Consider the following 12,570-nt stretch of genomic DNA (forward strand, 5'->3'; position numbering starts at 1 on the left):
CTTAGAGATTTAGAAAAAACAAAATCAGACACTTACCGATTTTATTAAAAAGCAGTGCTGTAATCCACATCAGCATCATCTTCAGTCTGAGATGTGTGTATGGCATGTCCCTCTCATACTCTGTCAGATAATCAAACTGAGCCCACCTCACTTCATTCAAAGAGTTAGAACTTGAGGTTCTGACATCACGCATTTTTCCACCCGCAAACTACAGTAGACTAACAATTTAGCAAAGTAGATGTGTGTCTGTGGTCCATCCTCTGACTTTTAGGTTAGTAATTAAAGCTCTTTAAATATAATTTTTTCTTCTTTTCTTTTACTTATTTTGACTTTCTTTTCATTTATCTATATAAAAATGAAAAAGTGTGTCTCAAATGCAATCAAATCTGTATTAAGAGTATTGTTTATTTATTTACATCATTGCACTTAATGCAGGTCAGTTCAGTAAATGATGTAATGTTTGAACTAAACATTTTTACTATAGTATATTGTTTTGTTTGTTTCCTTTTGTATATGTTTGCCCATACAGTAATATATTTTGAATGGCCGTGCATTAACGATTGTAAAAAATAATTCTACACATTTTATTTTATGGTTGAATCTGTCTTTTATTTTCTATTTATAGCCACTTACATGGGGCTGTGTGTGTGTGTGTGTGTGTGTGTGTGTGTGTGTGTGTGTGTGTGTGTGTGTGTGTGTGTTGGAGTGTGTGTAGGTGTATGACAATTTTGACTTTTTTTTTCCAGTCTTACACTTGTTTTATGTTCACTGGTGGAAACTTTCACTGCTCCCATTGCTTGGTAACTGCTCATTGCATTGTTTTCTGGAAGCTGTTTTGAATAATTCAGCTGTTCCTTCCATGTTTTAAGAATGTAAATTGGGTCTTCATTATCCAAGTCTGGTCTTCACCACATAGGTTTGTGGAAGTATGTCATGCTTTGGTCAACGTGACATTCCTGAGGGCCTCAGAAGAAATTACTGATGCTGACCTAAAAGGTTACAAAATCATACCATTGTGTGGTAGACGCCACTGAGCACCATGGCACCATGGTTACTAAACAAAGGACTTCTCTGCAAGAATAAATAAAATGTGAATCACAAGGAACAAGGTGACAGCTAAGATCCTACAAACCAGACTTGCATTGAGTAATATACATTTTTGAGTCCACCATGAGGCACAGACTGGTGTTGTGTGTGATAAGATAGCAAGGAAGAAGCAAAAGGACTTTGCCCATGTTCATCTGAAACTGTCCCAAGACCATGTGGATGATCCTGATGTCTACTGAAATAATGTTCAGTGGACAGATACATCTAAAAGAGAAAATTTTGGTTAAACATCAAGCAATTATATTTGGAACATAAAACACTGCTTTCCAATATAATATCTTCATCCCAAGTGTGAAGCATTGGGAGGCAAAAGTCTCTCACAGTTGGAGATACAATAAATTTTACTTTCAGGATTATATATAAACTCTGATTTTTTTATTTATATTCTAAACTTTACACTAAGCAACTTTTTATTTATGACCTTGAGGTCAAAATGAGGCCTGAATTCATCTACAGTCACCAAGATCCCAAACCATTTGTGTGCTGAAATGGGTGGAGTTTTATTGTGGCCTAAATGTGACTCCTCCTTTACCACTGTGTAGCACCGACCAATCACATTCATCTCTCTCTCTCTCTCTCTCTCTCTCTCTCTCTCTCTCTCTCCTTCCATTTAAGCAACACTTTGATATCATAGACTCAACTAATGAATCAAAATCTGATGGAATCAGTTAGAACACGTTTCTGCAAACAAGCTTAAATGAATTATGAGCAAAAAAGTATAAAAATAAACATAAACATTTTGAACAAAATTTGAAAAACTATGTATTCAGGTTACATGTACACACACCACTAGTTCAATATATTATTTTTTTTTTACAATTATTAGCAAAACAGCTTTTTGTTAATAAATACTGTGTGCATTCAAGTATGTGTGTGCGCATGTGGTTTTAAGGTGTGTATGTGTGTGTGTGTGTGTGTGTGTGTGTGTGTGTGTGTGTGTGTGTGTGGTTTTGTAGCTCTGTTTGTCTCGTTGCCCCTTTACACACTGCAGCTCTGAGCGTTTCATCTCTGCAGGCCGCTCTGACCGCTGAGTTGCGTTTCTCAGAAACACAATCAGTTTCTCACCTCTCAAACTTTCCACAGGATGTGTGGCTACTTGTTTCTCATACCAGACCGTTGTTGCTGTTGTTGTTTGTTTAATTTATTTGTTTTTTATTATTGCAGCCACAATACAAAATTAGAAACAAGTCCAGACTTTATATAGTGGTTATATTGTAGCTTCAGATTTCACCCTGCACTTTATTCTGCTCTTAACATACAAAAGCTGCTTACATTTTCTGATAACGGTCACATATGATGCTTTTCAGATGACGTGACTCCTCAAACCCCCACTGACTGTGCAAACTTTATACTGGACCTCATGCAACTTAGATTCTGTTCCTCTCCTCTCTCCTTCCAGACTCTGGGACCTTTATGTCGAAATTAAATGCAAAATTGTCTATCCTTTGATCTGAAAAGACGACTTCGGGCCACTGAGCAACAGTACAGTCCTTTTTGTCCTTTGCCCAGGTAAAACACCTCTGACGTCGTCTCTGGTTCAGGGGCGGATTGACATGAGGAATGCATCAGTTGAAGCCCATGGATACGTCTGTGTGTGGAGGCTCTTGAAGCACTGACTCCAGCTGCAGCCCACTCTTTGTGATCTCCCCAAATTCTTCAATGGGCATCATTTCACCTTTTTCTACCACATTTTTCCTTTCATTCAACTTTCAGTTAATGTGCTTGGATACAGCACTCTGTGAACAGCATCTTCTTTAGTGATGCATTGACTCTTGACTTGACTCTTGACTTGAACGTTTGTGTCTCACCCTCCATGTGCACGGTGTCATATGTATTAAACACGAGTTAGTGTGTTACTCTGTGTGTGTGTGTGTGTGTGTGTGTGTGTGTGTGTAGATATCAGCATTAACATTTGCTTCATTTATTCATGTTCTGTTTACGCTACATTCTTTTGCTTTGCACTATAAAGCTTGGTGCTCAGGTAAACAGGAAGGTACAGTGAGCACAACCCACACTGCATGTTCCACTGCACTCAGCTTTAACTTTCCAAACCAGACTTCTGCATGCATTCTGCATCTGCTGAAGAGCCGTGATGATAAGAGGTGTGAAAAGTCACACAGCCCACCCGTGTATATACTGTACAAGACTGTGTATAACATCAAAAATCTGCAAATATGTAAAAAGCTATACATTATATTACATGCAAATACATTTCCAAATACAGTTAAAAGTAAAAAAAAAGAATTATATAATTAATAATAATAATAATAATAATGATAATAATGATAATAATAGCTGCTATAAAGACAAGTTTAAGGTTTATACAAAATAATTACAACATACTTAATGGAATATATAATATATTTAATAGAATAATATAAAATGTGTTCAAGTGAATATCAGGCAGTAAAAGTTTTCACCCCTCCATGTGACAGCAGCAGCAGCTCAACAACCTGCACTGAACTTCCTGGTTAAAAGGCTTGTGGGCGGAGCTTTTTATAATCCACCAAATTAAGAGCTTTTCACGTTCTCTCTTGGGCTTCTGAGTTGCATCTGAGTTGCTGCAAGACTCAGAGATTGTTCTTCAATTGTCCTCATTAAACATCTTCATGCACCATTTTTCAGAACCATGTGATTTTGTTCTGACACAACTAAAACCACAGCACCACCGTATAACCACAGACTAAGCCCTAATTCCCCCCACCACACACACACACACACACACACACACACACACACACACACACACACACACACCACACCCCCCACCCCCATATAGCTGCTGTATCATGAACTCAATTTGGGTAAAATAAAAAAATAAAAAATTGCTGAATTTATATATAAGGTATTTGTATTGCATTCCTCTTTTTATCTTTTCATTTTATTTTTTTGTTCCAAACTGCACACAATTTCCATGTTTAATGTGTACTCTTATTAGCCATGCCACACAGTATGGCTCCACCTAGTGGTACTATTTTTGCATCTTGTACCTACAGACCTTTAAAACAGAATATGACGCCATCAGAGACTTCATGCTCATTAAAGATAAAGAGTTTTAAAAGTGTAGATTTATCTGTTGTTCCATGCATGAGCCCTTGTTATTGTTTCTGGTTTTCACTTTAATTGGATTATCTGATGGTCTTCTGGGGCAGTTCAATATTGTTTTTATTTTCTTATAATCAGTTTTCAACTACATACATGCACACAAAAAATAAATAAATAAATAAAAATAAAAGGAAAAATAACTCATAGAGGCCTTACCTACTGAACGATGTTGTATGAAGTGTAAGACGAACGCATCCTAAATGCCCCTATTTCAGCTTCTTATCAGGATTGTGTCGCTGTCCATGGTGTTGATCTTTGAGTGAAGTAACATTTTGAGTGAATCTCAATCAAACCAAATAAATGTACATCTTGGAATGTTACTAAAATGTACAACTTGATTGAGCAGAATTTTATTTATTTATGTATTTATTTATTTATGTATGTATTTGTTTATTTAGAGACTAGGTTATACCTATAATATGATGATTGAAAGTTGGTTGCTGTCCATGGTATTAAAAGAAGCAATGCAGTTTGGCTACCATAGGAACATTAGCAACAGGACATCATTAATCTACAGATACAGTATCCATGCACCTCAGGAACCTTTCTAATGAGTAACTGATATTTAATTTTAATACAAATGTAAAGTTTGTACAAAATTTTATCAAATAAATTTCTTTCGGCTTTTCCCATTAGGGGTCGCCACAGCGGATCATCTGCATGTTTGATTTGGCACATTATTATGCTGGATTCCCTTCCTAATGCAACCCTCCCCATTTATCCGGGCTTGGGACCGCACTAAGAGTGGCTGGGGTTGGTTCCCTGACCGGAGATCGAACCCGGTGACCACCAGGGACCCCAAAATGTTATTAAATAAAAAAATAAAAAATAAAACTTTTCAATCCCAGAATTCAGCTCACAGGACCTGAGTTCTGAATGTTAGATTAGGTTAAATACCATTTGATAAATTGCACTACATTCTTAAACAAAATTTAAATTTTTCTCCAAAGCCTCCAAACAACCTATTACACAAATACACTGACCAGGCATCACATTAACACAGGTCAGGACTGTTTTGGCAGCAAAAGGAACCAACACAATATTAAGCAGGTGTTCATAATGTTATGCCTGATCAGTGTATATGTATTTAAATATAGACAGTTTTTAAAACAATAAGTGGCAGTGTCCAGTTCTTTTGTATAACTTTTTTAAATAAATAAAACAAACAAACAAACAAACAAATAAAATATATTGATGTCTTCATATTACACAGATTCTCTTCATATTCATATTCTATAGTCATGTTCAGTTTATTTTATAATTACACATTTATACACTTTTCTACATTATATATTGCCTAATAAATGTTCTCTGTAATCTGTAAAGCAGTGTTTAGTTAGAGAACAGTAAAAGTCTATACAGCTATAATATAATGGTTTTTATACCCACTGCACACAGTGGTTTAGAGACACACTGTGTGGTTACCGTGTCTATTTTTAAATTTATTTTAACCAGTCACATGACATATTCTGGGCGTGCTCAGTACAGACCGCTTATCGTGTAAATATGAATTCAAAGCATGTTTCAATGCATTCAGATTCCGTTGATAAAAAAGAAGCCAACACAGAATTTTAAGGACTTTTAAGAAATAAAAAAATGCCTGGATTCTGGATTTTTCTTTTGATTTTCAGCATCATGTGTAAGTAATATAAGTGAATTATTCCCATTTTGTATGATGTTAAAAATAACAATCTATAAGGCAATTACGTTAAACAACTTATTTTGTATGCAGTTTTGCAAAAGGACATTTTAATTATCAGTTTAATATTGATATATAAATTATATTTCTAACCTAATATAATTGTTGCTTTTTTAAGATATAGTAAAACCTGGTGGACGTTGGGTTTCTGCACAATCTCTCACAAAGCCACCAGTTTATCAGCCTGATAAAGAGCTCAGTGTGGATATCGGAGCCTCGGCGACTCTGCGCTGTTGTGTTTCTGAAAATACAGTTGGCATGATGGCCTTGTTTAAGCAACCACACAGAGCACAACCACAAATAATACTCAAAGTCTTTAGAAATGCTGGAGGAACATTTTCCGTTGAATTCCAGAATGGAAGTTTCCAGACAAAAACACATTTAAACTGCTTTAATGTGACCATTTCAAACATAACTCAGTCTGATGAAGCCATGTACTACTGTGCACTGACATCTCCTGACTTAGTGTTTGCAGATGGGACGTATTTAAAGATTAAAGGTAAGATTTACACCAAAAAGAAAAATGTAGATATTGTTTGATGTAGTGATATTTTTCTTAATTATCATCAGCATGTTCGAAGATAAAAATAGTAAAGTAATAAAATGCAAAGTGTGTGTTTTCTACAACAACCCTAAAATACAGACTTTTAGTGACTGATGATAAATATTAATAGGTGTGACTGTTACTACTGCATCAGAAACATCTAAACCAGTGGTGTGTGTGTCTGAACCAAAATTGCATGGATACATCAACTTACATGAGAATAAAGGTAAGTTGTCCTATTATTTAACATTTAATTAATTATACTTTATTTATAAAGCAGAATTTGACAATTAGGCAAATGTAAATATCCTGAATAACAGTATTAGATTTGATCAGATCTTTGTATTGGACAGTGCTCATTCTGGGAACCGCTCTGGGGTTGTTTGCACTGCTGATCTTCTGTCTCGCTTATTTCACACTAGGCAGAATGTGTAATAAAAGTAAGTGCTTTTATTCTAAATTTTAATCACATTAATGTTCAATCAAAATGAGTAATGGAGTGTTTTTCTGTATAAACAGTAGAAACTTCTGTAGAAGATTGTCTAAGATCAAAGCAGGTGCGTGTGTACATCAAAACTATTTGTGTTGTATAAATATACAGAACGTATTCTTATGTATATGATTATATTGATGTTTTTCTGGGTATAATGTTCTATATTTAATTACACTTTGATTTTGGTGGAGAATTTTTCAATCCAGTAGAGACACTGAGGTCGTGTCCTCACACCAGCACTGTGATCGTGTCACTGCTGTGCTGAATCTGATCCACCTGCTCAGTGTTGCTCCTACTGTATGTATCGATCATTATTAAATTTCAAGATTGCATTATTTGTTTTTTTAGCTTTCTCGTCCCACCAGCTCAACTTATGGGGCTCTGCAGTTGTTCAAGAAAAATACCCAACCTGGTGGAAGTGATTACTGGGTGCACACTGATGTGATGTATGCTGAACTGTAATATCTAACACAAAGGTACAGAAAAATAATTATGATCTAAACTGCTGCCTGGCTTCAGGATTTAATGCTGCAGTGTAATATGATGATGATGATGATGATGATGATGATGATGATGATGATGATGATGATTATTATTATTATTATTATTATTATTATTTAGATACAATGAAAATTAGAAGCATTGATATCGATCTGTGATATATTTTTTTATAGTGTTTTTTTTTTTTTTTTTTTTTTTGCTGTGCTCATACAGGAAGACAAAGGGTAGTTCATTCGTCTAACCACAACTGCCAGTGGGTATTTTCTTGCTGTACCTTCCTGTTTACTCAAGCACACAGTTGTATACAAGATCCTCTAAAAATTAGCAAAAATAATGATTACAGTTGTTGTTGCTTGCCACAAACAGTAAGACACACTCTGGGTATATTTGAGTGAAAACAATAGAATTTAGAATAAATTCTTTAAACCATGACTTTTCACTCCGACCCTGTGTAAGTCCTCAATTAGGTGTAACATAAAGCATAATTATGTAAACCTGTGAATTCTGTACTGCTGTCATGTTTTTTTTTTTAGAAAACACACACAAACACACAAAAACACACAATAGCCACACATCCTGTGGAATGTTTTAGAGGTGAGAAACTGATGTTACTGAGAAAAGCAGCTCAAGTGGTCAGAGCAGCTTATAGATATGAAACACTCTGCAGAGCTACAAAACCACTATACACAACTACCACACACACACACACACACACACACACACACACACACACACACACACACAGACATAAAAATTATTTTGTTAATAATTGTAGAAAAATCTTTAATGCTTGAGCATTTAATGCTTTTTCATTTCACTTCTTTATTTTTCAGGTCACTACCACATGTATCTTATAACAGGTCATTTTCATATTTTAGTTTTGAGCCTTCAGGGTCCTACTGATGCTCACTGTGGACTGGGTGGAGTTTGTAAGGGCTCATAGTAGTTTCTATTTAAAGTAAAATAAATATAGGTTTATGGGCCTTGTATGATCTTGATGTCAATAATGAAATGTAAAATTATGCAGGATGTCTAATGAATTGTACCAACAACTGACCAAACATAATAGATCCTGCACAAATCTCTTAATTATCATAATATTTAATTTAAATCCAATTTACTGGATAATTATATTAAGCAGATTAAAAAACATCGAAATGCACAAAATAAACCACAAAGAGTATTTTTTTTAACAGTAAAATAATCAAATGTATGAATGAAACATTATTCATAATTAATGATCAAATATTAATTAAAATGTTTGTTATAGACCATGCTGACAGTGTACTGTACCTTTATCTTTTATTCTATCTTCTGCACTAAATATCCAGTTTTAATTAATAACAATTGAATAAAGTGATTTAATATTTAATTATTGCAAAAAGTTATTTTTTTCTGCTTTTCCTTCAGGTGTTTTTTTTTTACCTTAATGATTTGGAAGAATTTCATGGCTTTTTTTTGTTAATACATTTAGATTTTTTTATTATTTATTTATTTTAATTTTTTTAAGAAATGTCCTTCTTCTTTGAAGAAATATATAAAAAGAAAAGGAGGAGCTAAGACCTGTATCTGCTGCTAACCTAAAAAAAAAAAGTGTACGATGTCAGACTTTCAGCAATTCTTGGCACAAGCTGAGATGTGCTCAGTTCACCCACCTTTCAGTGTATTGAGAGGTGACATGCTGCACACACACCTCACACACATGCTGCACACACACCTCAGGCTGGAAATTATGATGCTAATGTGGATTACAATGATGCTCTTTAATAAATTTGGTAAGTTGAGATGCTTCACTCCTATTTGGGATCCATATCAAATATTTTTCTGTAATAAGAACATTAGTAATACAGGGTTTGATCTGGTTAAAGAAACAAAAAAAAAGCTGAATTTTAGAAATCTATCGAGTGAAACTCAAAATACTAAAATCTATTGAAAGGTTTATATAGTAGCAAAAAGAAAATGTATATGAATTTACATCAAATAATCAATATTATTAATACATTTTAGTAAATGTATATACACACACATATATATTTATATACACATCTTTTCCTGCTATATGTTATAATATTTTTTTTATAAAATTTTTTTTTTTTTTTTTTTTTTTTTTCTTAGAGCAAAATAAATTTGAATATGAAAACACAATACACATTTATTTGCAAGCACATAAACACACTTTACACACCTCCTAAGTGATACACTGGAAATTCAAGTCATTAAACCTGCTGCACTTGGCATACCTATATTTACTGCAATCGTTGTCTCATGTTAATCATTTAATAATTATATCCTGTAACACTTTCGATTAGATTCTGCACAGATAAATTACATCATTCAACCGAACTCAATTATCTCTGCTGATGTTGGTGGTAACGTGACTCTGCACTGCTTTATACAGCGAGAGGACATCAGCGAATCTGTCGTTTGGTACAAGCAAAAAGTTGGATATGAGCCTTGTGTATTGGTCTCAATTCAAATTGATTCTTTTTTCGAGGAGGAGTTCAGGTCACCAAGATTCAGCGTTGAGAAAGAAAATCTGGGCTGCCATTTGAAAATTGCGCACGTGGAACCGTCAGATGAAGCCATGTATTACTGTGGACTGAGAAAGTTTTCAATAGAATTTGGAAAAGGAACATTTTTATCAGTGAAACGTAAGATTTCTTTTATAGTTTGATTAATGAAAAAAATTGAGGAATCTTCTGACAAGAAATTGTGAGAAATTTGCATATTAGAATGTAAGATTTATAGAGAAGTAATGTAGAACAAGTATAGCAAATGTTATATTTAACAGCTGATTCTGGTCACTGTTTCTATCACACTGTACAGGTAAAGCAGATGTAAGTGTTTCAGTGTTTCAGAGCAGTGTGTCAGACTCGGTTCCTGCAGGAGCATCAGTGACTCTGCAGTGTTCGGTTCTCTCTGAGAGCAGAGCAGCAGAACTCCAAGTGCTCTGGTTCAGAGCTGCTCCATCACAATCCCATCCTCAACTCATTTACACTCATCACAACAGCAGCCTTCAGTGTGAGAGCGAATCTTCTACACACACCTGTGTGTACAACTTGTCCAAGAACATCTTCAGCCTCAATGATACTGGTACTTACTACTGCGCTGTGGCCCTGTGTGGGAAGATCATTTTCGGGAACGGAACACGAGTACAGTTCAGTAAGAAAAATTCAGTTTTCTCATTGTCTAATATTTATAGCCAGTGATCATTTGGTAAATAATGTTGTGGTCATAGAAGGATATAGTTATTTTATATTAACAAAGAATCAAAGTAACTTCAAAATAATATGATGAATGTTTAATGAATATCTTTATTGTTATGGTTTATTGCGGTACAGGAAAATCTGTGGATCCTGTAGTGATCTTTCTCCCTGTAGCTGGTGTGTGTGTGCTTGTGATCTTTGCTCTTATTGTAAGCTGTAAAGAGGAAAATTGTGACTGTAGAAATGGTGAGTTTATATTATAGTTGTGTATATAAATATTCTATCAAATACATGTATTTAATGTTAATACAATCAAATGATTTGCTCTACAGTGAGATCTCATCAAGGTTCTGCCAATCAGGTAAATAAAAAAATGTAAAAATGTAAAAATGTTAAATGTAAAAATATATGACATGATGAATTAATTCTCAAAACTGTCATTTATATATATATTTTTTATAGCTTAATAATAATTTAATATAGCTTTAAATTATTCCCACAGGGTCGTTCTGCTGTCACGGTCAATTTTTCTGCTTTACAGTTTAAAGAGAGAAAAAACCAGGACAGTGTGTATTCTGAACTGATTTACTCATCTTTCGATTAGAATATCTTACAGTGATGCTTTTTATGAAATATGAAATAATATTACTGCACTCACCGTCTCACACTGTTTCCTGAATGCATTGATCATTAACACAATAAAACTAAACCTTATGTGTTTATATTTCTTAAATCGTCAATCTGAGGACCTCATGATAATGTGTAGAGTTTTGCAATAAATATTGTATATAAATCAGTGTGATAATTTTATTCATCAATAATAAATGAAGAATGAATCATTTTATGAACTGCTGTGTTTTTGAATCTGTAGCTGGGAGGTGTCTGGGGTATAATCATGAGAGGGAGGAAGTCTTATCTAAACTGTGTTCTGAAACCACAAGCAGAGTCCTCACTTTTTCAGCTCTCATGGTAGTGTTTAATGATCAGAAACAAGCAGCTAGAATGGTTTATGTGCTGTGCTTTTTTTTAGTTGTGTTTCAGATGTAGGCAGACTTGCAGAGATGGGAAGTAATAAAGTACAAATATTTTGCTACTGTACTAAAGTTTTTCTGGTATCAGTGACAACTTTTTACATTCACTTATTACATTTTTAACACAAATACAGAAGCTCTCTGTTTATATTTTAACTTGTAATGTGGTACATTGTGAATATTGCAGTGGTCTTTAGTGTCTGTTTTATCAGTCTGGGGAAACCCATATATACCTCATTTAAGTCTTCATATTTTCTATATGTACTATATATTATACAAATTTCTACATTATTGCTTAACAATGTTCTCTGTAATTTGCAAAGCAGTATTCAGTTCATTAGAACCCAGTGGTATGAAAGGATTTAAAATATATATATATAAAAAATAAAAATGCAGTGGATACATACTGCACATGAGAGTAAGAGAAAACCCCTTTGAATTGACTGGGTGAGATGTGGTTAAATGAGACACTGTGTGGTCGCCATCTTTGTTTTCATTTATTGCAGCCAGTCACGTGGCATATCCTGGGCGTGTTCAGTACAGACTGCCTATAGTGTAAATATAAATTCATACCGTGCTTCAAAGTGCATTCAGATTCTGTTGATAAGTGAGAGACAAACACTGACTTTAAGAATTTTAATGAAATAAAAAAATGAATAGGTTCTGGATTTTAATTCTGATCTTCTGTGCCATGTGTAAGTAATACGAGCAAATGATTCCCATCTTGTATGATTTTTTTAAAAGAATAATTTATGGGGATAATTACTTTTCAACTACTTTTTGATTTTGTGTGCAGTTCACTTAATTATTGACAATTATTGACAATTATTGACATTATATCATAAGAAACTTAATGAGTTTCTTTCCTAGATGCAGTAAAACCT

General features: G+C 34.1%; 3 protein-coding genes across 5 annotated transcripts in view; 2 read left to right on the forward strand and 1 right to left on the reverse strand.

The window, feature by feature from the left end:
• LOC124386128 overlaps nt 1-12,570 on the reverse strand; it is a 32,542-nt gene that overhangs the window by 1,885 nt on the left and 18,087 nt on the right. The window lies entirely within an intron of this gene.
• LOC124385730 lies at nt 9,005-11,499 on the forward strand. 2 transcript variants are annotated; one of them, XM_046848977.1, is made up of 6 exons: nt 9,005-9,224; nt 9,759-10,100; nt 10,276-10,611; nt 10,791-10,901; nt 10,988-11,016; nt 11,158-11,499. In XM_046848977.1, exons 1-6 carry the CDS (start codon nt 9,050-9,052, stop codon nt 11,257-11,259), a joined length of 1,095 nt encoding a protein of 364 aa, XP_046704933.1. In that variant the 5' UTR covers nt 9,005-9,049; the 3' UTR covers nt 11,260-11,499. The 2 variants fall into 2 exon arrangements, 1 of the variants encoding a protein (XP_046704933.1); XR_006925793.1 differs by having other exon boundaries at nt 9,007-9,224; nt 10,276-10,606; nt 11,158-11,269.
• Nucleotides 12,294-12,570, forward strand: part of LOC124385749 — a 1,602-nt gene continuing 1,325 nt past the window's right edge. Inside the window, exons 1-2 of one of the 2 annotated variants that reach the window (XM_046849011.1) lie at nt 12,294-12,381; nt 12,557-12,570. The exon at nt 12,557-12,570 is cut by the window's right edge and continues 367 nt beyond it. In XM_046849011.1, coding sequence (XP_046704967.1) covers nt 12,339-12,381; nt 12,557-12,570 — 57 coding nt within the window. In that variant the 5' untranslated portion in view covers nt 12,294-12,338. The remainder of the gene's footprint in view (nt 12,382-12,556) is intronic. The other variant, XM_046849012.1, reaches the window with a different exon arrangement.

The sequence above is a fragment of the Silurus meridionalis genome, chromosome 5 (assembly GCF_014805685.1).
Source record: "Silurus meridionalis isolate SWU-2019-XX chromosome 5, ASM1480568v1, whole genome shotgun sequence".
Lineage (NCBI taxonomy): Eukaryota > Metazoa > Chordata > Actinopteri > Siluriformes > Siluridae > Silurus > Silurus meridionalis.

What these genes read in the sequence shown, in the direction of transcription:
- LOC124385730 (XM_046848977.1), top strand. Translation starts at nt 9,050, where the DNA reads ATGTCAGACTTTCAGCAATTCTTGGCACAAGCTGAGATGTGCTCAGTT. An exon ending in AACATTTTTATCAGTGAAAC is followed by an intron (nt 10,101 to 10,275) that starts GTAAGATTTCTT and finishes CACACTGTACAG; the next exon opens with GTAAAGCAGATGTAAGTGTT. An exon ending in AAATTGTGACTGTAGAAATG is followed by an intron (nt 10,902 to 10,987) that starts GTGAGTTTATAT and finishes TTTGCTCTACAG; the next exon opens with TGAGATCTCATCAAGGTTCT.